The sequence below is a fragment of the Cetorhinus maximus genome, unplaced genomic scaffold (genome assembly GCF_964194155.1).
Source record: "Cetorhinus maximus unplaced genomic scaffold, sCetMax3.hap1.1 HAP1_SCAFFOLD_1308, whole genome shotgun sequence".
NCBI lineage: Eukaryota > Metazoa > Chordata > Chondrichthyes > Lamniformes > Cetorhinidae > Cetorhinus > Cetorhinus maximus.
This window is the reverse complement of record NW_027597249.1, coordinates 18158-45564: the sequence shown is the minus strand read 5'-3', so window position 1 is coordinate 45564 and position 27407 is coordinate 18158. Positions and strand designations below refer to the sequence as shown.

Below are 27407 nucleotides of genomic sequence, written 5' to 3'. Positions count from 1 at the left end.
GTTTTTGCCAAGAAAGTTGGTCAATTTCATAACCTGGGTGCACTCCACATCTTCCTTCCTGACTTCTTGTGGTTTTCGCTCAGAGACTGGTATGTAATTTGTTATGATTGAAGAGAAGGCTTTCACCTCAGTTACAAGCTCTGGGGTAATGGTGTGATCAACCACAGTTCTGGATAATGCATCAACTGTGGTCTGCTAGTTCCCTGGCACATACACCCTAATTCTGAAACATTGTATGCATCGAGGCATTTTGATGATATTTGTGGAATTCAAAAGGGTGACCAAACGTTTTATGGTTTGTCTCAATCTGGAATGATAATCCCATCAAATAATCCGAGAATCTCTGATGCCCAGGTCACTGCCATTGCTTCTTTCTCTATAGTCACGCAGCATTGTTCTGTTTCTGTCAACGTCCTGGAGGCAAAGTAGATTGGCTGTTACCATCCTCTGGACCTGAATGAGTACTGCTCCAAGGCCTGTTGAGGATACATCAACGGCCACCACCATGAGCAATCTAGGATCATAATGCGCCAGTAATTCTGAAGCGATGAGCCTTTCCTTTATTCACGGAAGTTGGTTTGCTCAATGTCCCAAAACTACTGTTGGCCCTCTCTCTCAAAGGTTCATTAATTGAGCTAAATGTGGAATCAATTGCCAAACAGATTAACCATCCCAAGGAACTCTGGACATCAATAACACACTTTGGTTGTGGTAAGTCACTGATGACTTGTTTTTCTGAGGGTCTACCATTATGCCCCGTTGTTGTGTGATGTGTACTAAGAATTTAATGGCAGTTTTCACAAATACACATTTCTCGTTTAAGGTGAGACCTGCTTCTCATAACGCTTTGAAAACTTTACAAACTCTGATAATGCTCCTGTCTGTGACTCCATGGATAAGTAGTCACCCATATGACAAAATTATTCAATTTGCCTTCCAGAATGTTTGACATAGTACGCTGGTATATCTCGAGAGCTGATGATATCCCGAAGGGAAGGCAGTTAAAACAGAACCATCCAAACAGTATAATAAATGTTGTTAACAGCCTGGACTCCTGGTTGTTGGGTATTTGCCAAAAGATGCTATTAGTGTCATTTTTAGTGAAGAGACCTTGCTGGCAAGTTTTGCCAGGCTGTCTACCCCAAGCTCTTCTCTCCCATCTCAGCAGCAGGCTCTATAGAATAGAGCAATGAACTAGCCTGCTGCTTCTGTTTTTTGGCATGCTTAGGAATTATTTTTTTCACAACTCCCAATGTTGGCCTCTCTGGACCTTCGAGGTTTTCCAACAGCTGCGGATGGGGCAGTGGCTGCTCAACTGGCGCTGACTTCCTGACCGATTCCCAGTGTGCCTCTCACCAAGGTATGACTTCAGGTTCTTGCTACAAACAAGTCTTCTTCTACTTTCTCACTGTAGGTGTTCTGTTGATGGCAGCAAATCGTTGTTAGATGGTGTCACCACCGCTGCTACCATGTTTTGTAGCTTGTCTCATGACCTAATCTTTGCTTGAAAGGTTTCCCGCTACACATGAGTAACTGTGGTATGACTCAGTTAGGTTACTTCAAAACCACTTTATTTACACTATACACATGATGAGCTACTAGGTAAGCACATCTCTCATGAACAGACTAGTCCACCTGCCCTACAGAGTCTCTATCACATCACTGATGTCACTGTTACATCATGACACACATCACTATCTCATCACTATAACTATTAACTCATTATGCTACAATAATCACTCAAAACCAGCTCTGCTGGCAGAACAGGTTGTTCATATGCCTGACATCAGACTCCTGATGCGACTGCTATACTCAGAATAAAATAAACACTGATGCTAAAAATTCAAAATAAAAACAAAAAATGCTTGAAAAATTTTAGGTCTGGCAGCATGTGTGAAGAGAGAAAGAGTTAACGTTTCCAGTCCATACGACTTCTCTTCAGGGCTCAATACTCCACTCAGAACACATTTGCAACAGGAGACTTCCAGGAGAACAGCAGAAAAGCTTTAGATGTCCTCAAAGAATCTCTGAAGAGAACAAACATGCCTGCCGACCCATGGGAGGTCTTGGCTTGTAACCAACTAAAATGGAGAAGGTTCATTCAGGAACGCACTGAACAGAGACTTCAATGAGAACATGCAGAGATAAAGTTAAGAGATCAGAGAGAGCACACAAAACTGCAAACAACTCATCTAACCAACTCTCTAAGCACCATCTGCCCTTAAATATGGCAGCCGCTGCAGATCGCATATTGGACTTATCGGCTATTTCAGAATCCATTCAACCAGAGTGGAAGCAAGTCATCCTTGATCCCAAGGGACTGCAGAAGCTACTTTCTTTTGGTTTTCAAGTATTCACCTGAACCCTTGCTTCCCCCCAACCCCCATGCACTAAATTTGAAATCCTTGTGACCGCCCTATTTATCTTGTCCACTAGGACCCTGGTCGTAACTGAGTTAATAGATGTCTCCTCATGCCACTTCTAAATGGCTTATCCCTTAGCCTAAGAAAATGAACAGCTCCAGCCTCTTCAGCCAGCAAAAACCATCCCTCAGCATCTGCCCTATCAAGTCCTGTAAGAATTTTGTATGCTTCAATGACATCACCTCTCATTCTTCTGAGCTTGAGTGTACAGGCCCATTCTACGCAATCTCTCCTCCTAGACAGCCCTCTCATCCCAGGAATTAATCTAGAGGACCTTTGTTGCACTCCCTGTAAAAGGTTAAGTATATCCTTCTACAAGAAGAAAACTGTAAAATAGGAGTCCTAAGTGAGGTCTCATCAAAGCCCTACATAGTTGCAGCAAGACTTCATTACTTTTGTCCTCCAACTCTCTTGCACTAAAGGCCAACATACCATTTGTCTTCCTAATTGTTTTGCTGTATGCGTATATTCACCTTATGACACTGACACCCAAATCAACATTTACTGGTGGCTCACTTTGTAAAAAAAACTTTGCTTTCTCATTCTTCCCAACAAGTGGATAATCGCACACTTCCCCACATTATATTTCATTTGCGAACTTCTTCCCAATCACTTAAGCAGTCTATATCCCTTTGCAGCTTCTTTGCAAATTTCTCTAAGCTTACTTTCCCACCTAGTTTTAGATCTGCAACAAATTTGGATATATTACATGTGGTCCTCTCATCTAACTCCTGCGCCTCCTTTAGAATTGTACCCTTTATGCTATATTGAATCTCCAAGTTCTTTCTACCAAAATGAATCAATTTGCTCTTTTCTGCATTAATTTCACCTGCCACTTGTCTGCCCATTCCACCAACCTATGACATTGCGCATGCTGCCAAATATGGCTAGAACTTCCATAACTCGAGGCAATATATATATTTTTAAATCCTAGCTTTTAACACAAACTAAAGTATTGAAGTCAAAATTAAATCGTTAAAAGACACGAGCCAGGTCAGTGGGCAAGTTTAAATAAGCTATTGCAAAATATGCAGTCCTTTTGTTTAAAGCCGTCTTTTAGGAATTATACATTTCAGTTACTGAAAAAGTGGCAAGGTAAAGTTTCTTTGAAAAAGCAGTGATTTAATTGGTTCGTCAAAGTCAACATTCACTTAGGAAATTTCTCATCTATAATAGTCAAATCATCATAAAAGGACATGACAAAAGGAAGCAAGGTTTTTGTATGGGAAATGTGTGCATGATTTTTCACATTGATTTTTTTTTGGAGGTGCTATAGTGATTCTTAAACTAATATGCCCTTCAATTAGAAAAATGCCTTCCCATTAAGAGTTGGGTCACCCTTAGCAAAATGTTTGTATACAAGTTTAATCAAACTTCATATGCAAAGCGGAACTCTACAATGTTAATTCTTAAAATCACTTGCTGTGGGAAGAAAACGTCCAGCTTTGAATAGCAGGGGCAAATCCTCAAGGTTAGATTAAGATTTGGCATTAGAGGTTAGCAAGCACTGTGGTCACAGGATAGCTATTTAATCCACCCTGTAATGGAGACAGAAGAGTACAAACATTGCCAACCAAACAAAATACTGATGTATATTTGTAGCTCCAAATATGGCAGTTTCATTTCCAGGATGTGCATGTCACAGGAATCTGCGAATTAATTACTTATCCCTCTACAATTAGAAGTATCGTGCCTGGACTAAAAGCTTTCCCTGGGGCTTCAACTGAGAAATCCTTAATGATAATCACACGTGACCCATGTACAAGCAGTGCTGTTTGCTGCTTCACTCATTACACCTGGGCCCACTGACTTGGCTCTTGGTTAAGCAACACCTTGATTTTAAACCTTCTATCTGGTTTTGAAATTGCTCCTTGCCATCCCTCTAACCCTTTCAGTCTACAATCCAGAGATCTTTGCACTCCTCCAATACTGGCTTCCTGTGCTTCCCCAATTTTGACTGCTCCATCATTGGTGCCGTGCTTTCAGTCAACAAAATTCTAAACTCGAATTGCCTCCCTGAACCTTTCCACCTGTGGTGCATTTGGAATTTCAGAAAGCTTTTGATAAAGTCCCACATAAGAGGTTAGTGTGCAGAATTAAAGCATATGGGATTGGGGGTAATATATTGGCATGGATTGAGAATTGGTTAGCAGACAGGGAACAGAGTAGGAATAAATGGGTCTTTTTCGGGATTGCAGGCAGTGACTATGGGGTACCGCAAGGATCAGAGCGTGGGCCCCAGCTGTTCACCATATACATGTGATTTGGATGAGGGAACTAAATGTAATATTTTCAAGTTTGCTGAAGACATAAAATGAGGTGGGAATGAAAGTGGTGAGGAGGATGTCAAGAGGCTTCAAGGTGATTTGGACAAGTTGAGTGAGTGGGCAAATAAATGGCAGATGCAGAATAACGTGAACAAGTGTGAAGTTGGTAAGAAAAACATTGGCAAAGTGTTATTTAAATGGCAATAGATTGGGAAATGTTGATGTACAAAGGGGCCTGGGTCCCAATCACAGAAAGTAAGCATGCAGATGCAGCAAGTAGTTAAAAAAGGCAAATGGTATGTTGGCACATACAGCACCTCATCTTCCGACTAGGCACTTTACAGCCTTCCAGACTGAATACTGAGTTCAACAATTTTAGATCATGAACTCTCTCCTCTATCCCCACTCCCTTTCCGCTCTCCCTTTTTTTTCCAATAATTTATATAGATTTTTCTTTTCCCACCTATTTCCATTATTTTTAAATGTATTTCCATCCATTGTTTTAACTCTACCTTTCAGCCTATTTCGATCCCTTCCCTTCGCCCCCACTAGGGCTATCTGTACCTTGCTTGTCCTGCTTTCCACCCTTAATTAGCACATTCCTTAGATAATATCACCACCTTCAACATCTCTTTGTCCTTTTGGTTACCTCCACCTATCACTGGCCCTCTATCCAGTTCTACCTGTCCCACCCCCCCTCCCCTTAAACCAGCTTATATTTCACCTCTTTTCTATTTTTAATTAGTTCTGTTGAAGAGTCATACATACTCGAAACGTTAACTGTGTTCCTCTCCACAGATGCTGCCAGACCTGCTGAGTTTTTCCAGGTATTTTTCTTTTTTTGGATTTCCAACATCCGCAGTTTTTTGCTTTTATATAAATGGTATGTTGGCCTTCATTGCGAGAGGACTTGAGTACAGGAACAAAGATGTCCTAGTGCAGCTAAACAGGGCCCGGGTGAGACCACACCTGGAGTAGTGTGTGCACTTTTGGTGATCTTAGACTATAAGACATAGGAGCAGAAGTAGGCTGTTCAGCCCATCGGGTCTGCTCCGCCATTCAATGAGATCATGGCTGATCTGATAATCCTCAACTCTACTTTCCTGCCTTTTCCCCATAACCTTTGATTCCCTTACTGATTAAAAATCTGTCTATCTCAGCTTTGAATATACTTAACAACCCAGCCTCAACAGTCCTCTGCGGTAAAGAATTCCACAGATTGACTACCCTCAGAGAAGAAATTCCTTCTCATCTCGGTTTTAAGTGGGCGCCTCCTTACTCTGAGATTATGCCGTCTGGTCCTAGAATCTCCCACAAGGGGAAACAACCTCTCAGCATCTACCCTGTAAAGCCCCTAAGAATCTTATATGTTTCAATAAGGTCGCCTCTCATTCTTCTAAACTCCAATGAGTACAGGCCCAACCAACTCAACCTCTCCTCATAAGAAAATCCCTCCATCCCCAGGATCAACCCAATGAACCTTCTCTGGACTGTCTCCAATGCCAGTATTTCTTTCCTTAGATAAGGGGACCAAAACTGTTCACAGTATTCTAGGACTGGTGTAACTAATACCTTGTATAGTTTTAGCAAGACTTCCCTATTTTTATACTCCATTCTCTTTGAAATAAAGGCCAACATTCCATTTGCCTTCCCTATTACCTGCTGAACTTGTATGTTAGCTTTTTGTGATTCATTCACAAAGACTCTCAAATCCCTCTGTGCTGCAGCTTTCTTCAGTCTTTCTCCAATTAAATAATATTCAGCTCCTCTATTCTTCCTGCCAAAGTGCATAACCTCACATTTTTACACATGATATTCCATCCGCCCCTTTTTTGCCCACTCACTTAACCTGTCTAGATCCCTCTGCAGATTGTCATCCTCATCACTTGCCTTCCCACCTATTTTTGTGTCATCTGCAAACTTGGTGATAGTACATTCGCTTCCCTCATCCAAGTCATTAATATATATTGTAAATAATTGTGGCCCCAGCACTGATCTCTGTGGTGCTCCACTAGTTACAGGTTGTCATCCTGAAAATGCCCTCCGTATCTCAACTCTGTCTTCTATTAGTTAGCCAATCCTCTATCCATGCTAATATACTACACCCAACACCATGGGCTCTTATCTTATTAAGTAGCCTTATGTGCAGTACCTTATCGAACACCACCTTTTGGAAATCCAAATATATTACATCTACTGGTTCCCTTTTATCTATCTTGCTTGTTACCTCCTCAAAGAATTCTAATAAGTTTGTCAGGCATGATTTCCCCTTCATGAAGCCATGCTGACTCTGCTTGATTAGATTATGTATTTCTAAATGCTCTGCTATTATATCCTTCATAATAGGCGCTAACATTTTCCCAATGACGGGTGTTAAGCTAACTGGCCTATAGTTATCTGTTTTTTGTCTCCCTCCTTTTTTGAATAAGGATGTCACATTGGCAGTTTTCCAATCCTCTCGGACTTTTCCAGAATCTAAGGATTCTTGGACGATTACTACCAGTGCATCCACTATCTCAGTAGCTACTTCCTTTAATATCCTAGGATGCAACCCATCAGGTCCAGGGGACTTATCGGCCTTTAGCCCCATTAGTTTCCCTAATACTTTTTCTCTAGTGATAGTTATTGTATTTATTTCCTCCCCACATTTTACCCCTTGATTATTTAGTATTTTTGGAATGCTATTAGTGTCTTCTACCTTGAAATCTGATGCAAAGTATTTATTTAACTCTTCTGCCATTTCTTGGTTCCCCATTATTATTTCCCCAGCCTCATTCTCTAAGGGGCCTATGTTCACTTTGGCCTCTCTCTTCCTTTTTACATATTTAAAGAAGCTCTTACTGTCCGTTTTTATATTACTTGTTAGTTTACCCTCAAAGTTTATTTTCTCTTATTACTTTTTTGGTCATCTTCTGTTGGTTTTTAAAACTTTCCCAATCCTCTGGCTTATCACTAATCTTTGCCACATTGTATGTTTTTTCCTTTCACTTTGATACTATCCTTAACTTCCTTGGTTAACCACGGTTAGTTTATCCCCTTCCTACAATCCTTCTTCCTCATTGCGATATATCTTTGTTATGAGTCATGAACTATTTTCTTAAACATCTGCCATTGTTCATCAACTGTCTTTTCTGCTAAACTCCTTCCCCAGTCCACTCCAGCCAACTCTGCCCTCGTTCCTTTGTAATTACCTGTATTTATGTTTAGCACAGTTGTTTCCGAACTAAGTTTCTCACTCTCAAACTGAATGCTAAATTCTACCATGTTATGGTCCCTGTTTCCTAGGGGATGTTTTACTCTGAGATCATTTATTAAACCTGCCTCATTACACATTACCAGATCCAAAATAACCTGATCCCTGGTTGGATCCACAACAAATTGTTCTAGGAAACCGTCCCGAATACACTATGAATTCTTGCTCGTGGCTACCTCTGCCAATTTGATTTTATCTAAGGAAGGATATACTTGTCATAGAGGGAGTGCAGTGAAGGTTCCCCAGATTGATTCCTGGGATGGCAAGATTGTCATATGAGGAGAGATTAGGCCAACTAGGCCTGTATTCACTGGGGTTTAGAAGAATGAAAGGGGATCTCATTGAAATGTATAAAATTCTGACAGGGCTGGACAGACTGGATGCAGGGATGATGTTTCCTCTGGCTGGCAGGTCCAGAACAAGGGGTCACAGTCTGAGGATACAGGGTAGACCATTTAGGACTGAGATCAGGAGAAACTTCTTTACTCAGGGGGCGATGAGCCTGTGGAATTCTCTACCACAGAAGGCTGTGGAGGCCAAGTCACTGAATATATTTAAGAAGGAAATAGATAGATTTCTAGACTCTAAAGGCGTCAAGGGGTATAGGGAGAGAGCAGGAGTATGGCATTGAGATAGAGGATCAGCCATGATCATAATGAACGGCAGAGCAGGGTCTAAGGGCCGAATGACCTATTCCTGCTTCTATTTTCTATGTTTTCTCTTTTAAGACACACTATAAAATCTACCTCTTCAATTAAATTTACGGCTAACAGTCCCAATATCAAATTTTGTTTGATGTTCCTATGAAGCACCTCGGGACATTTTACTATGTTAAAGGTGCCATACAAATGCAAGTTATTGTTATTCTGTGGATGTACAGGTCTTAGCAAACACTGCTATCACCTTTTTAGACCTTGCTGATTACTTTAAAGTCTCACCCAGCTACATTTCATTTGTGCTTATCTGCTACAACACTAGCACTTTGAAAACTATTAACTCTTTTTACATAACATGGATCACAGTGCACTTATCACTAGAATTTGTGCCTGCCCTTCCCTGATATAAGGAGACAAAATAGTTAAATTTCCAGGGCATGTTGCATAAATCTAGCTTGATTTAACTCAAGTAAATAGTCTGAGGGATGATCCAATTTTAGCAATTTAAATAGTGCAAAGGTTTGACAGGGTAGCTACAGAGAAGCTCATTTTTCTGGTAGGGAAACCATGAACAAGGGAGCATAAATTCGCATTGTGCTGTTTAAGACCCAAATCAGTAAACATTTTTTCATGCAAAGGGTAGTGGAAATCTTGAACTCTCGCCCCCAAAACTTGTGGGGGGCCAACTGGAGCTTTGATGAGTGAATCAGATCGAGTTTTGTTAGATAAGGGCATTTCAGAATATGGATCACAGGTGGGTAAATGGAGTTGAGCTCCAGGTCAGCTATGATTTAACTGAATGGCAGAACAGGCTCAAGAGCCGAATGTCCTCTTGTCCCTCATGTTATGATTTGGAATGCACTGTCAGAGAAGTCAGTGGAAATAAATTCAACAGTGACCATCAAAAGGCATAAATAACTGACAGTGCACAATTTGCAGAGCTACTGGGGAAGGGTAAGGTGGGTGGGAAAGAGCAGGGAAGTGGGATTAATTGGATATCTTTCTGCCAGCACAGGCATGTTGGGCCAAACAGCTCCTTCTGTGATGTTTCATTCTATTATGTTTCTAACAGGAATATGGAACAGGAACTTGGAGCGCTATATAATTCTACACACTTCAGTGCTCAGCTTTCTCCTTCAAATTTTTGAAAAGTAAAGGAATCAAACTCCCATCATACCTGGGTAAATTGTCCTGTGTAATAACTGGAGATGGAGGGTAAACACTCTCACTTCCACCAAGACAAAAGCTCTTTGTTATCCAGGAAACTCTCAGCTCAACCACTTGCACCTAGAACAAACACAAAACACACAAGGTCACTTGTACTAAGAAATGAGGCCCAGTTAGTCCATCAAATCAAACAAGACCAGAAGCAGGAACCATAAATATATATAGTAATTAATAAATCTAAATATGGAATTTGGGAGAAACCTCTTTAACCATAAAGTAATGGAACTCATCATCTGAAGAAGTGGTTGAAGTGAATAGCACAGGTGAATTTTAGGGGAAGTTGGTTAAGTAAATGAGGGAGAAAGGAATTGAAGGATATGTCAAAGGGTTTAAAAGAGCAATGGGAGGAGGTCCACATGAACCATGAGGTTCACATGGATCATGAACACCGGCATGGGCCTGTTGGGACAAATGGCCTGTTTGTACTAAAAATACCTATATCCCCCTATCATAAAGTACTTCAGGTACTTTAGTTCAGAGAACTGATTAGCCACTCTATATAGCATTTTATTAAATGGAAGAGTTGAATAGGGAACTTGCACCCAACAGGCTGATGCTGCCCAGAGCCAACATTCAGTGAAAAGCCAGTTCGGCCTCTGCTTAGTTCCCGCTGTAGCAGGGTGAGAATCACAAGGGTGCCTACACAGCCTGTGAACAGTTTAGATACTTCAATAGGATTTAAGTACAGCTTGCATCAATTTAGAAAAGGGATGTTAGAGCCAGTGCTCTCTGCTCCATCCAACTTCAACCCTAGAACATCAACCAACCCCCATGCCAGCTACATCCTCGACTCCAGAGCAGCTCACCAATAATCTGCTGTGGTCCCTGTATTAAACATATGCAGCTCCCACATAATGTAAAGTGCAGCTGATCTGTATGTGGGGAACATGGTCCTTTGCAACATTTCTTTTGCTTAGTATAGCTAATTTTAAGACTAATAGTAATTGCAGGAACTGCTGGAGCTCAGGACAGTCTTTGCAAATTGGAGCCTTTCCTGGAGTCTGTTAAACAACAGCGTCTTAGAAGACATGTATACTATTGCAAGATCCACACTCCGTTTGTGTAAGAGCTGTTCCTAATTTAAGTTTTCCAGCCACTCCATTTCATAGATGAACTGATCTTTTATTCCTGGAGGTGTTATTGCTCATTCCATTTCCTTTAGTTGCCCCTGGGATTTGATCCTGTGAAGCCTCTCTCCTCATCAGGGTTCTCTTGGTGGTTATACTGGGACACACCCAAAACCCAGCAACATAAAATGGGTTTCCATTCAAATAAAATCATCTGCAGCAATGGTTAGAAATGTGGACATTAAACAGCAAGACCCTGTGCTGAAATCCATACTGTTCTGTTTTGCTTCTTAAAAATGAAAAAAAAAGTTACCTCTTCAACCACCGCTTTAAACTTGCTCTTTTTGCTCAGCACAGGTCGAACACCAGACAACCATTGAACATTTGAGAAAACTTTAGCTGCTCCAAACAACATTTGCCCTGGATAAAAACCATAGGATTCATCAAAGAACTGCCCCTAGAACAAAAAGAAATGGCTGCAAATTAGTGACCCACCTGTGGCAGACATCAGTACTATTCAGAGTACAGTTAGGAGTCAAACACATTGCTGTGGGTTTGGAGTCACATATCGGCCAGACTGGGTAAGGATAACAGGTTTTCTTCCCTGAAGGACATTAGCGAACCAGATGGATTTTTACAACAATCGATGATGGTTGTCAAGGTGACCATGAGTGAGACTAGCTTTATATTCAAGATTTAGTAATGGAATTTAAACTCCACCAGCTGCCATGGTGGGATTTGAACCTATGCCTCACAGCATTAGCCTGGGCCTCTGTATTACCAGTCCAGTGACAATATCACCATACTACCGTCTGGGTCCAAATCCCAGGGATAGATAGGAGTGACCGCTCTTGACATTAAGGCAGTACTTGACTGAGAATGGCATCGAGGTGCCCTTTTCAAAACTGAATACATTAAAAATCAGGGGGAAATCTCTCCACTGGTTGAGTCATACATAACACAAAGGAAGATGACAGTTGTTGGAGGCCAATCATCTCAGCCCCATCATAAGGTCAAAAGTGGGAATGTTTGCTGATGATTGTGCAGTGTTCTGTACCATTTCCAACTCCTCAGGCACTGAAGCAGTCTGTGGATGCAGCAAGACGTGGGCAACATTCAAGCTTGGACTGATAAGTGACAAGTAACGTTCACAACACCCACATGCCAGGGAATGACCAATTCCAACAAGAGAGAAATTTAACCATCACCTTTCACATTTCAACAGCATCAATGCTGAATCCCCACCATCAATATTCAGGGGGTTAATATGAACCAAAAACTAAGCAGGACCAGGCAAATCACATGGCTGCAAGAGCAGGTCAGAGGCTGGCAATTCTCCAGTGAGTAACTCACCTCCTGACTCCCCAGAAATATGCACTGCAGCAACTTTCCAAGGCTCATTTGACAACAAAGCTACCGGAGGCAGCACATTGGAATATTGCCAATCTCAGGGACCCCTCCAAGTCACACATCATCTTCACTCTACATTACCATTATTTCACCATCATCAGTCAAAATCCTTGAATTCCTTCTTTAATAGCACTGTTGGGTACCTACACCACAAAGATTGCAGTTGTATCAGGAGCAGCTTATCACCATCTTCTGGGGGATAATTATGCATGGCCTAGCCAGCAACAATCACGTTCCACAGATGAACTTTTGCTAGCTCCATGACAGACAGCTGCAGAAAATTATCCTCCAACATATTCGAGAGATTCACCAACTTTCTGATGTGCTAGTTTGTTTTATCCCAATCTAGAAGTTAAAACCCCTTATTAAAACCACTCTGCCTTTGCTACTTGCTTGTCTTATCTCTGCATTGACAGTCCACCAATTCACTGCTGCTACCAGGGGTTCTGTATGCTCCTCCCATAACAGCCTGGAATTCTTTTCTATTTCTTAATTCTAACCCACAGTCTCCAATGTCTGCTTATCTCTCCTGATATTCTCTACCATTAAAGCGATTTCATCCTTCATCATTAGGGATACTCCTATCCTTCCACCATTTTCCCCACCTTTCCTGTAGACCTTATAACTCAGTATCCTGAATTCCAAGTTGAATGAATTGCAGGTGCAAATTCAATTTGATTCTTATATACTTTGTTGCCCCGATCATCATTGGCTTTCCATTGTACTTGGGCTCCTTGGTGCCAGATTTTATCTAATCAAAATGATGTCAAAGGCAGTCTCATCAACTCATCTCACCTCTGGAATCCAATTCTTATCTATGTTCGGACCTAGGGAATAATGAGGTTTGAAGCCTCAATAGTACAACTGTTCATACACATACAGTTGAGAGGGGTAGTTGCACGACTCTCAAGGGCACATAGATCAGCGACATATGGTTTGCAAAGATATAAAAGGTGGCAAAGAATTGTGGCTCACACTTTGTGGCTTATTAGGAGGATCTAACGTTGAACGTGTGTGTGCATTCATTGTCTTACTATCACTGAATGAAGTGAGCTAGTGGCACCAAAGATGGTCACCCTGTGTTGATGGTAAAGCATGAGACCAATAGTAATGAAAGTGGAAAGGATAGATAGACTGATGCACAATTTTTGTACTTATGCAGGTGGATCATGTGTTGTGCACCTGTTGGGCCTGGCGTTTTCAGGCAAGGCAATTCGTCACTGTATAATCATGTGGCCCACTCATTATTTTAAGACATATAGCCACCATCTCTAAAAGCGAGACTTTAATCAAGTAATATAATAAAAGAACACATCATTGAGACAAATTTGCAATCAGAGACATAGTGTTTCCCCATCCATCAATCATCGGCCCATGTACACAAACATTCTAATCAAACACTTCACATCTTTGGTTCAACTCACAGTACGTCAATATTCACTTGGAAACCAAATATGTAAATTTTTAATCGGATAAATGCGTTAGCATGAATACTAAGATAATTTCTACTCCCACACCCTCTCCCATTCAGGCAACTATAAACTTACCGAATCACTGACATGGGGACAAAGATCAACGAGCTTACTGCCATCACTGGTACTCATTGAGCACCTGAAAGAGGAACAGACTGTCATTCAATACATTAAGTATGGACTATATTGGTGTTAAGTGGGACCCACAAAGTAAAACCAGATCTAAAAACAGGGCAACATAGGGTATCGGTATACATGGTACAGTTAAACACAGGAGACACTAACAACATAGGGTTGGGGAAGAGTAACAGAACAAATTAGATTTAAATCATAACAGACATCAGTTGTGGCTCAGTTGGTAACACTCTCTGAACTGAGTCAGGAGGTAGTGGGTTCAAGTCCCAAACCAGAACCAAGTCCATAATCCGTGCCAACACTCCCAAGTACAACACTGAGGGATAGCTGCAGTCAGGAGGTGCCATCTCTCTGCTGAGGTGTTAAAAAAAATCAAAGTCTGCCCTACCAGGTAGGCACAAAAGATCCTGTGGTATTATTTTCTTTTAAGAGAGTTCTCTCCAGTGTCCTGGCCAATATTTATCCCTCAACAACAGAATATCTGGTCATTTATCTCATTACTGTTTATGGGACCTTGCTGTGCACAAATTGGTGGTTGTGTTTCCTATAGCTGTACCTGCACTTCAAAAAGGTATCTCACTGGCTGTAAAACACAGATATCCTGAGATCATGAAAGACATTAAAGAAATACAAGTTCGTTGGTTACAAATTCCAAAAGTTTTTGTAAAATATTCCCGACATCTTTCAATCTGCTGCATTGAGTGGGAAAAATTGACTGTGTGGGAATATAGAAAATAGAATCCCGAGACCTCCCATATTTTAACAGTTAAACGCAGGAAAGTTAAGAAACACATAGGAATCATTTATTCACAACTGACAGCAGAGATATACAATTGGAAGTTCATAGGCCAGTAGACACATTCTGAACTTCTCATTGTGTGCTGTTTAAAACAGAAAATAGTGGGAATAAAAAAGTACAACGACAAAAGAAAAAAGATTTTGCAACAATTCCCCTTTCTCACTGCCTAAGGGATTAAACTCCTTGTGCTGTTCAATCGGCACTAGATGCCCTCCAACATTTGCTCAACTCACTGCATGGCAGCATTGTGAGAGTACATTCAGCAAACAGCTTGCTGCAGTTCAAGGCAGCATCTCACCACAACCTTCGCAAAGGCAATGAGGGATGAGCAACTATTGCCAGCCTGGCTAGTGATGCCCATAGCCTGAAGTGAAAACTGATTCAAATAGTCATATTCTAACATGGGGGTCCTATCAGTTAAACCAGATACCCATACATATGAACTTTATCAAAATGATCATCTACTACAAATTGGGAGCAGAAACCCTGGCTAATTCTTTACCTTCCTCGACATGAGAAAAGTCAATTGCAATATTTCTACTGCTGCCCCAGTGGCTCATTATAAAATCAAACTAGGACAAGTCACTCTTTCCATAGCCCCCTTTAACACAACCACATAATAATGTTCACAATTCAAATGAAAGAGCATGGAGTGATCGGTACCTGGCTCCGTTTGATAGTTTTAGGATAAGCTGGGCCACAATGTTGTCAACTTTTCCTAGCCAGCAATCGAAGGCTATGTAGTCACCATAGACAAATGGCTGAGAAAAAACATTTGGTATTAAATAGTTAGATTTAAATGAGGCGTCAGCTCTGATTTATCACCAAAATCTTTTTTTTTAAATACAAAATGCATTATGCCACACAGAAACAATCATGCATTTCAAAAGTAATTTGTTGAGTCATCAATGTTATATGAAAGCATGTGTGCTTGTACAAACAGATGTTTAGTTCCATGCATAGCTTCTGCAGACTTGGTGGCAATGCTGAGGGGGTTTGGGATTTGCAAGCACTGGGGTGAAAGAACAGTTAGCTGCAGGAACCTACAGCAACAGGCCAGAAAGACCAAAGTTATAGTAGAGAAGGAAAAAATCTTCAGGGTTATGGGTGGAGGGTGTTGGGGGGGTGGGGGGGGAAATCAGGGGCATGGAACTAATTAGTCAGCTCTTTAAAGAGTCAACACAGGCATGATGGACATCCTCCTGTGTTGTAAAAAACAGTAAAGGAAAAAGTGGCTGTGACTGATCATGGTTAGAAAGTCCACTAAACTAATAAAACTCTTAAGTCCAGACGGTGAATGAGGCAGAGGAAGAGACGCATTTAAGGAAATATTCTCCTACAGCAGAGAAAGGCCTGGGTTGGAAAGCAACCAAATGGTTTTTGGGAGTGCAAGTAGGCCAGGACACAGGAATGGGACGGTAAGGCTTTGTTTTGTTAAATCCTTTCACAGGAGAGGGCTTCGCTGGCAAGGCCAGCATTTATCGCCCATCCCCAATTGCCCTCGAGAAGGTTGTAGTGAGCTGCTTTCTTGAACCGCTGCAGACAATGTGGTGTGGTTACTTGCAATGCTGTTAGGGAGGGAGTTCCAGGATTTTGACCCAGCAACAGTGAAGGAACGGCGATGTAGTTCCAAGTCAAGATGGTGAATGGTTTGGAGGTGAACTTGAAGATGGTGATGTGACCATGCATTGCTGCCCTTGTCCTTCTAAGTGGTAGGGGTTGCAGGCTTGGAATGTGCAGTCAAAGGAGCCTTGGTGAGTTGCTGCTGTGCATCTTGAAGATGGTACACGCTGCTGCCACTGTGCGCTGGTAGTGGAGAGAGTGAATGTTTAAGGTGGTGGATGGGGTGCTAATCAAGTGGTTGCTTTCTCCTGGATGAGGTCCAGCATTTTGCGTGTTGTTGGAGCTTGCAGACAAGTGGAGAAAATTCCATCACACTCCTGACTTGTGCATTGTAGATGACGGACAGGCTTTGGGGAGTCAGGAGGTGAGTTACTCACCACAGTTTTCCCAGCCTCCAAACTGCTCTTGTAGCCACAGTATTTATATGGCTGGGTCTAGTTCAGTTTCTCATCAATACTAATCGCTAATAGGTTGATTGTGGGGCATTCAGCAATGGCAATGCCATTGAATTTCAAGGAGAGATGGTTAGGCACTCACTTATTGGAGATGGTCATTGCCTGGCAGTTGTGTGGCATGAGTGTTACTTGCCACTTATCGGCCCAATGTTGATCTTTGGATGTTGTCCAGGTCTTGCTGCATATGGACACCAACTGCTTCATTATCTGAGGAGTGGGAAGTGACACAGAACACTGTGCATTCAGCAGTGACGAACTCCACTTCTGATCTTATGATGTAAGGAAGGTCACTGATGAAGCCGCTGAAGATGGTTGGGCCTAGGATACTACCCTGAGGAACTGCTGCAGTGATGTCCTGGGAATGAGATGATTGATCTCCAGCAACCACAATCATCGTCTTTTGGTGCTAGGTTGGTACAGGGTTTGTGAAATGTCCCTGACCAAAACACAATGAAGCAGATTTCTCAAGAGTGAGGGGTTGACAGAGGTTTCAAGGGGACAGGGGCAGGCTGATGAAATGGGTGGACAAGTGGCAGATGAAATTTAACAGAATTGAAATGAGACACTCTGGTAGGAAGAACACGTAGGGCCAATATAAACTCGAGTAAATTCTCAAGGGAAATGCAGGAACGGAGACATCTGGGATCACATCATTGAAGGAGACAAAGCAGGTTGGGAAAGTGGTTAAGATGGCACACAGAATCCTGGACTTTATAAATAGAAGCATAGAGTACAAAGTAAAGTTATGACCAACCTTTATAAAGCACAGGCTCAGCCAAGTACTGTGTCCATTCTGGGCATCCCACTTTGGGAAGGATATGAAGGCTTTAGAGAGGGTGCAGAAAAAAATTGCAGAATAACGGTCCCAGGGATGAGGGTTTTCAATTCCATGAATAAATTAGAGAAGGCGGAGGATGCTCTCCTTAAAGAGGTTGAGGGAGTTTGATTGAGGTGAGTAAAATCATGAGGAGTTCAGATAAATTTGATAAGGGTGAAACTGATCCCATTGCTGGAAGGGTTGAGTGCCAGAGGGAAAAAATGTAAAGAGATTCGCAAAAGAACCAAAGGTTATAGAAGAAAAAAATTCATTGCTCAAGATGTGATTACAATCTAAAATATACTTCAAGTGTGTTGGAGGCAGATTCAATTGTGATTTTCAAAAGGGAATCAGATAAGAACCTGAAGGGAAAGGAATTACAGGACTACAGAAAAAGTGCAGAGGTATGGGAATAGCTAAATGTTCAAACATGGACAAAAGAGCTAGACTCCCAAGCTGAGGTGAGGGTGACTGCCCTTGACATCAAGGACGCATTTGACCGAGTGTGGCATCAAGGAGCCCTAGCAAAACTGGAGTCAACGGGAATCAGGGGGGGAAACTGTCTGCTGGTTGGAGTCATACCTAGCACAAAAGTAGATGGCTGTGGTTGTTGGGGGTCAGTCATCTCAGCTCCAGGGCATCACTGGAGTTCCTCAGGGTAATGCCCTCAGCCCAACCATCTTCAGCTGCTTCATCAATGACCTTCCTTCCATCATATGGTCAGTGGGGATGCTCGCTGATGGTTGCACAATGTTCAGCACCATTCGCAACTCCTCAGATGCTGAAGCAGTCCATGCCCAAATGCAGAAAGACCCAGACAATATCCAGGCTTGGGCTGACAAGTGGCAAGTAACATTCGTGCCACACAAGTGCCAGGCAATGACCAACTTAACAATAGAGAACCTAACTATCGCCCCTTTAATGTTCAATGGCATTACCATCACTGAATCTCCCACTATCAACATCCTGGGGGTTACCATTGACCAGGAACTAAGCTGGACTAGCCATGTAAATACTGTGGCTTAAAGAGGTCAGACGCTAGGAATCACGTGGCGAGTGACTCACCTCCTGATTCCCCAAAGCCTGTCCACCATCTGCAAAGGCACAAGTCAGGAGAGTGATGGAATATTCCACACTTGCCTGGATGAGTGCAGCTCCCACAACACAAAAAACTCGACACTATACAGGACAAAGCAGCCCACTTGATAGGCACCACATCAACAAACATTCACTCACTCCGCCACCAACACATAGTAGCAGCAGTGTGTACCATCTGCAAGATGCACTGCAGTAACTCACCAAGGCTCCTTAGGCAGCACCTTCCAAACCCATGACCACTACCATCTAGAAGGACAAGGGCAGCAGATAGATGGGAACACCACCACCTGGAAGTTCCCCTCCAAGTCACTCACCATCCTAACTTGGAAATATATCACTGTTCCTTCACTGTCACTGGGTCAAAATCCTGGATGTCCCTCACTAACAGCGCAGTGGGTGTACCTACAACACATGGACTGCAGCAGTTCAAGAAGGCAGCTCACCACCACCTTCTCAAGGGCAACTAGGGATGGGCAATAAATGCTGGCCCAGCCAGCGAAGCCCACATCCGTGAGTGAATAATAGAAAAAGAATGCTCTTGCAGGGAGCCACAAGTGGCTCAACTGGTCTTTTTCTGTGTTGTAGCCATTCTATGATTCCGTGGACATACAGTATGAGGCAAAGTGGCAGAAGCTGAATGGAGAGAGAGGAAGAGGTATTCATCACCATTTGGAAAGGAAAGAAGGAAAAAAAAGTCTTTATAATATTTTTGGAGCAGCGAAATGATAAGCCCTGTTATTCCGTATCAGTGCAGAGAAACAAGCAAGATTTCCCTCAACAAAGTAGTGTTTCAGATAATGGACTATGTCCTCAAGATCTGGTTAATGAAGGCTGGGTTGGAGAAGAGGAGCTCAATTATTTTAAATGCTTTGGAGTAGTATATAAAAAGAAAGAGTAGCTGAAGTGAGCTTGGGACCCTTGGAGGATGCGACTGGAGAATTGATAACGGGGAACAGGGAAACGGCAGATAATTTAAATCAATATTTTGCATCTGTCTTCACGGTGGAGGATACAATAAACATTCCAAAGATATCAGATAAGCAAGGAGCTAATGGGAGGAAAGATCTTGTAACAGTCCCTATCATGAGGGACAAAGTATTTGACAAACTAATGGGACTAAAGGCAGACAAGTCACCAGGACCTGATGGCCTGCATCCAAGGTTTTAAAGGAAGTGGCTACAGAGATAGTGGAGGCATTGCTTGAAATATTCCAGAACTCACTGCATTTTGGGAGGGTCCCAGTGGATGGGAAAACCGCTAATCTGACACCCCTGTTCAAGAAGGGAGGTAGACAAAAAGCATAAAACTTGAGGCCAGTCAGCCTAACATCTGTGGTTGGGAAAATGCTAGTGTCCATTATTAAGGAAGAAATAGCAGGACATTTAGAAAAGCTTAACGCTACCAAACAGAGTCAACATGGTTTTGTGAAAGGGAAATCATGTTTGACAAATTTGCTAGAGCTCTTTGAGGATGTAACAAGCAGAGTTGATAAAGAGGAACCAGTAGATGTAGTGTACTTGGATTTTCAGAAGGCATTCGATAAGGTGCCAAATAAAAGGTTATTGCACAAGAGCTCACGGTTTTGGGGGTAAAGTATTAGCATGGATTGAGGATTGGTTACCACACAGAAGACAGAGAGTCGGGGTTAATGGGTCTTTTTCAGGTTGGAAAGACGTAACTAGCGGAGTGCCACAAAAATCAGTCCTAGGCCCTCAATTATTTACTATCTACATTATGACTTGGAGGAGTGGGCAGAGTGTAATGTATCCAAATTTGCTGACAGTACAAAAACAGGTGGGAGGGCATGTTGTGATGAGGACATAAGGAATCTGCAAGGAGAAATAGACAGGTTGAATGAGCGGGCAAAAACTTGGCCGATGGAATTTAATGTAGGAAATGGTGAGGTTATGCACTTTGGTAGGAAAAATCAAAAGGCAGACTATTCCTTAAATGGAGAAAGACTCCAAACAAGTGCAGCACGGAGGGATCTGGGTGTTCTTGTGCACGAAACGCAAAACATTCACATGCAGGTACAGCAAGTAATTAAGAAGGAAAATGAAATTTTGGCCTGTATTGCTACAGGGTTGGAGTTTAAAAATAGGGAAGTCACCATATAGGGTGTTGGTGAGGCCGCATCTGGAGTACTGTGTATCATTTTGGTCCCTGTATTTAAGAAAGGATATACTGGCATTGGAGGCAGTTCAAAACAGATTCACTAAGCTGATTCCTGGGATGAAAGGGTTGACTTATCAAGGACGGCTAAACAGGTTAGGCCTTTATTCATTAGAGTTTAGAAGAATGAGGGGTGATCTTATTGAAACGTACAAGGTTCTGAGGGGGTTTGACAGGGTAAATGTTGAGAAGATGTTTCCACTGGTGGGGAATCTGAACTAGGGAACATAGTTACAGAATAAGGGGACCTCATTTAAAACTGAGATGCAAAGGAATTTCTCATCTCAGAGGGAAGTGAATGTCTGGAATTCTCTACCTCAGGATTGTGGAGGCTAGATCACTGAAAGTATTTAAAGAGGAGGTAGGTAGATTTTTGAAATATCGGGAAGTTGAGGGATACGAGGAGCTGGCACGGAAGAGAATTGAGGCCAGGGACAGATCAGCCATGATCTTATTGAATGGCAGGGCAGGCTTGAAGGGCCGAATGGCCTACTCCCACTCTTATTTCTTCAGTTATGTTCCCCAAATTCGCTTTTCCTACCACAGGATTCTTAAGGATCACTTGGTCCTGAAGGAATTCTAAACACATTCTAGTAAAACAGCTTTGTTCCATTGGGGCTAACACTGCAGTTGGGTCTTTAGGCCAGGCTCTGACTTAGCTTAGGCACGGCTCTACTTAGCTTAACATAGGCAAAGATTAGAGTAGGGCAGCAAAACTGCGTCAGGGGAATAACCAGCAATGGGCCAAAGACTAATGGAACTGTGGACATTTCCTGAAATGGAACTGGGAGAATCCAGGGCAATGACAACAGTTACACTTACCTTAGGGGTCAGGCTTGGAGAAATCAGGTGAGCAAAAGCGTTAGCTAAATTAATCAGGTGAAAAAAAGAGGAAAGTTTTGCAGGAAAGGTGGCGCTTCAACCTACAGATATATATTTCTACTAATATGTCAGTGTCTGCTCCTTAAGGCTATAAAGTTTAATAGATAAGGAACACTGAATGAGTTAATTCAAAGGGTAACAGTCAATTGAAATGGAAGTCAGAATGCTGGCTTGGATTGTAGAAAGATTCTTCAGAACCTGCAGGCACTACTTCATTATTCTAATTCCTGGATTTGTTTTATAAAATTCAAATAACTCAATTTACATTTATAAACTTGATACATTAAAATTGTTGCTCAATCTATTTCAGACAAAAAGATGAAGGAAATCATAATGAATTTAAAACAAATATCAGTAAACTAAATAGAGTGACTGACATTATTTCCTGAAGGAGCATAAGCACCAGCAAAGACTCGTTGGTCTGAAAGATCTATTCCTGTGCTGCACATCCTACACATAGTGTACTACATCATTTCAACATTAAAGGTCACAACCAATGGCTTAAATAAAAGCAAAACATTGCAGGCTCTGGAGGTCTGAAATTAAAAAAAAGTGCTGGAAAACCTCAGCAGATCTGGCAGCTTCTGTGGAGAGAGAAAAACAGAGTTAATGTTTTGAGTCCAATATGAATCTGCTTTGGAACTGAAGAGAGGTAGGAAGGTGATGGGTTTTATACTGTTCAAAAACAAAAGGGGGGAGGGGCAGATGGAGCAAAAGAGGCAGGGAAAGGTTAGAGGGCTGGGGGATCAAATGACAAAGATGTCAAGGAACACAAGGAAAGGAAATGGAAACAATGCAGAAGTGGTAATGATAGTGTTAAAGACACAAAGTGTTGGTCCGGAGTAGCTATTTTAATAGCAGAATAAAGGTCAGCACTTTCTGAAAGCAAAAATATAAGAACAAAATACAGACTGGCACTTGGGGGGTGGGAGATGGAATTCAAAATGGAGGGCAGAGCTCATGGTCTGAAATAGTTGAACTCAATGTTAAGGGCAGAAGGCTGTAAAGTGCCTAATTGGAAAACGAGGAGCTATTCCTTCAGCTTGCACTGTACTTCACTCAGCCCGGAAACATGACCCTGACCTTTATTTACCAAGTTGCACTCATGCTTACATTTCTGTCCTTGGCCTGCTGCAATGTTCCAGTGAGCTCTGTCCTCCATTTTGTTCTCTTTCCTCCCCCCCTACCCTCCAAAAAAGTGCTCCTGTTTCTGCTTTCAGGCAGTGCTAACTTTTATTCTGCTATTAACACCTACTCTGGACCAATGCTTTGTGTCTTTAATACTATCATTACCATTCCCTTTGCCTCGTGTCCCATGACATCTTAGTCATTCCCCCACCTAACCTATACCTGATGTTCTCTTCTGCTCCACCTGCCCCTCCCACTTTTTCAACAGCATAAAACCCATCACCTTCCTACCTCCCTGAAGAGGCATATTGGACTCAGAACTTTAACTCTGTTTCTCTCTCTACAGAAGCTGCCAGATCTGCTGAGGTTTCCCAGCATTTGGTTTTTATTACAACCAATAGCTTATGTTTTTCCACGAAGAGCTGTTCTACCCATAGGCAAAACCTCAATAATCTGAAAAGTTTTACCCCAAAAATGAAATGGCAAGAAATCCTCATTTTTATAAGCAGAAAGCTATGCAAACATTAGCAAAAAAATGACAATCTTGCAGCTTCCCAATCACGCACCCAAATATGCTGCAAGTCTCTGCTGTTGACTGGGTGAAGAATGTAATTTGTTCCCAGAATCTTCAGAGTGCACTCCATATTCACATCAATCACTGTTCCACACTGATTATCCTGTAAAAGGTTAGACACAAAATGAAGAAAACCTACACCATTGCATAATTTCATTTGTCCAAAACGTTTAGTCAGGTTGAGTGCATCTCACTACAATAGAACAGAAGACACAATGAGGATGGCAAGACATTAACTGTTATTTCAATTATATAATTTCACAAAAACAATGATTAAAAGCCCAATGTGTTTTAAGGAAGGCAGCTAATTCTAGTATTGCAATTGCACCTTCGAGGGCAATTAGGGATGGTAGCAAATGCTGGCCTTGCCAGCGACACACTCATCCCATGAACCAAGAAGAAACACTAACAGCTCCACAGCACGCAAGTTTCAGGGAAAAATAGGAAAGTGGACAATTTGCAAAATTGAGTGCCTTCATAGCAAGAAGTGGAGTCTTGCACAGGATTTTCTTCTCCAGCCCATTAGCACCAAAGCCAGTTATAATGCCCCATCTCCATCACAGTTCAGATCAATTCACTTAACACAAATCAGGGTCAAAGAAGGGGCCTTCCAGGTGAAAATCAAAATGCTACATGGCAGGAAGGAGCCAGCTGACCCTTCATTCCTGCGGCTCATACAGTTTTTTTAAAACACAAACATTTTGCTGGCATCCTCTTAAAGTGAGTGAAATTGCTGCAATAGATCTAACACTATACCTCATGACATTGCTTATAGATCAAAACAACAATTGAAGGAAACAGATAAGAGGATCCAGGCTGCAATACCAAAGAGGTCATTTGGGATTGAACAAGGCGAATTATCCAGGCCACCACCCCCACCTCCCTATCATCATTTGGGCAGCTAACCTTCCTGATATTTTCTGTCCTTCAGTTTTCACTCATCCTTCACCTCCAAACGCAGGGTGTTAAGAGCCACATAGTGTGTGACTAGCATCCAAGTGTGGATGACAAGATCCTTTCTGTGAATTATATTGACAAGCCAGTGTTTTTTCCAATAATCTGATAGCTCCATGATTAGTATTCTGGTGCCACCTCAAAAACATGCAGCTCCCTTGGAATTCATCCTTGGCCATAGTGGAAATGGAACTAAACTCACTATTCTAGCACCATAATGACTACACTAGGCTACGATATCATCCTGTCTGCATTAGACACAAAATCAGTTGAAGGTAAACCAGAATTAATGTTTTTGCACTGCAGAACAACTTTTCAAATCACTTGCACAGATCTCCACAAAGCAGAATTTTGCAAACCCCTCACACCGCAGGAGAAAAGGGCAAGGGGAAAGGGTGGGGAGGAAAAATACTGATGGAGGATAGTAAACATTGATCTTAGCAAAGAACCAAGTACATGAACACCTGGGACAGAAGCAAGGTGAGAAATGCTTCAGGCTCCACTGGAGAAAATATGATGCAGAGGCAATAAACTTACAGCATTTTTACCCATACGCCGAACCAAGTCACGGGGCATCAGCGAGCGATCTTCCAGTTTCAGCTATAAAGGAAAAACGAGGGAAGCTGTTCATTATACTGATCATCAAATATAATTGAACCTGTGTAGATTAATCCATCCTGCAATACAGGAATTACAATGCCTTTATTCTAAGCCAATAAAACTGACCAAAACAATCAGCTGCTCAGCGTCAGGACAGGATGAAAGGCATAACAGAGCAATTAGAAAACCTTCTGAAAGGAGGGAAAGCAGCCAGGGGTCATGGTCTATGTAGAAGCCAGCTACAAAGGAGATAATGTGGAAGTTATGTGGAGGCAGTGAGAGTTAGGGTCCTAGGGATGGTCATGACCAGATCAATCCCTGTGCAATTTGCTGAGTTGTACTCATCCAAGCGAGTGAGGAGTATCCCATCCTTGTAGGTAGTGAAAAGGTCTTGAGGGAAATCAGGGGGTGAGTCACTCACCACAGAATACCCAGCCTTTCACCTGCTCTTGGAGCCAAAATATTTATGTGGTTGGTCTATTTTTCTGGTCAATGGTAGCACCAGAATGATGATGGTGAGGGACTGAACAATGATCATGCCATGGGGAGTGGGGGTTGGTTAGATTTTCTCTTGTGAAAGTGGTCATTATCTGGCACAACTGTTTCTTGACATATCAGAAAATGGCTGCAGTTGTTAGAAGCCAATCATATCAGCCCTCTCTGCAGATGTTCCTCAGGGTAATGTCCTGGGCCCAACCATCTGCAGCTGCTTTATCAATGACCTTTCCTCCAATACTGTTCACGTGCAACATCCAGGTTTTGGCTGATAAGTGGCACCACATTGTTATGATCCCAGCGTGAAACCTGGCTCGTTGGATCCCAACTTTGTTTTTTTTTTAAAGAAACCATGGAGGTCAGTTACAGAACACACTCAAGTCTGCCAGTATACATTGAAACATAGAAAACAGCAGGAGTAAGTCATTCAGCCCTTCGAGTCTGCTCCGCCATTCAATATGATCATGGCTGAACCTCTATCTCAATGCCATACTCCCACTCTCTCCCCACACCCCTTGATGCCTTTAGAGTCTAGAAATCTAGCTATGTCCTTCTTAAATATATTCATTGACTTGGTCTCCACAACCCTCTGTGGTAGAGAATTCCATAGGCTCACCACCCTGAATGAAGAAGTTTCTCCTCATCCCAGTCCTAAATGGCCTGCCCCGTATCCTGAGACTGTGACGCCTTGTTCTAGACTCCCCAACCAGAGGAAACATCATCCCTGCATCCAGTCTGTCCAGCTGTGTCAGAATTTTATATGTTTCAATGAGATCTTCTCCTCATTCTTCTAAACTCCAGTGAATACAGGCCTAGTCACCCCAATCCCTCCTCATTCAACAATCCTGCCATCCCAGGAATCAGTCTGGTGAACCTTCACTGCACTCCCCCTATGGCAAGTTTTTCATTTCTTAGGTAAGGAGGCCAAAACTACACACAATACTCCAGGTGTGGTCTCACCAAGGCCCTGTACAGCTGCAGTAAGACATCCTTGCTCCTGTACTCAAGTCCTCTCACAATGTAGGCCAACATACCATTTGCCTTCTTAACTGCTTGCTGCACCTCCATGCTTGCTTTCAGTGATTGGTGTACAAGGACACCCAGGTCCCTTTCTACATCAACATTTACCAATCTATCACCATTTGAATAACACCCTACCATTCTGTTTTCCTACCAAAGTGAATAACTTCACGCTTATTCATGTTATGCTGCATCTGCCATGTATTTGTGCACACACTCAACTTGTCCAAATCACCTTGAAGCCACTTGATATCCTCCTCGCCACTCATATTCCCACCTAGTTTTGTGTCATCAGCAAACTTGGAAATATTACATTTGGTTCCCTCGTCCAAATCATTGATATATATTATGAATAGCTGGGGCCCAAGCACTGATCCCTGTGGTACCCCACTAGTCACTGCCTGACATTCTGAAAAAGACCTATTTATTATTCCTACTGTTTCCTGTCTGCGAACCAATTCTCAATCCATGCCAATACATTACCCCCAATCCCATGTGCTTTAATTTTACACACTAACCTCTTAAATGAGACTTTATCAAAAGTTTTCTGAAAATTCAAATACACCACATCCACTGGTTCTCCCTTATTTATTCTGCTAGTTATGTCCTCAAAAAACTCCAGTAGGTTTGTCAAACATGATTCCCTTTCATAAACCCATGTCGACTTTGTCTAATCCTGTTGATATTTTCCAAGTGTCCTGTTATATCTTTTATATTAGACTCTAGCATTTCCCTGTCACTGATGTTAGGCTAACCAGTCTGTAATTCGCTGTTTTCTCCCTCCCTCCTTTTTTAAATAGGGGTTACATTTGTCACCCTCCAATCTGCCGGGTCTATTCCAGAATCTACAGAATTTTGGAAGATAACAAACAACACATCC

At 42.1% G+C, this 27407-nt stretch overlaps 1 protein-coding gene across 1 annotated transcript in view; it reads right to left on the bottom strand.

Moving 5' to 3' along the window:
- Positions 1-25012, bottom strand: part of LOC144676035 ((E3-independent) E2 ubiquitin-conjugating enzyme-like) — a gene marked incomplete at both ends in the record, with an annotated part of 58257 nt that extends 33245 nt beyond the window's left edge. The window contains 6 exons of the mRNA XM_078536561.1: positions 9777-9886; positions 11207-11350; positions 13851-13914; positions 15373-15470; positions 23451-23561; positions 24950-25012. Coding sequence (XP_078392687.1) covers positions 9777-9886; positions 11207-11350; positions 13851-13914; positions 15373-15470; positions 23451-23561; positions 24950-25012 — 590 coding nt within the window. The remainder of the gene's footprint in view (positions 1-9776; positions 9887-11206; positions 11351-13850; positions 13915-15372; positions 15471-23450; positions 23562-24949) is intronic.
- Positions 25013-27407: the final 2395 nt, after the last annotated feature.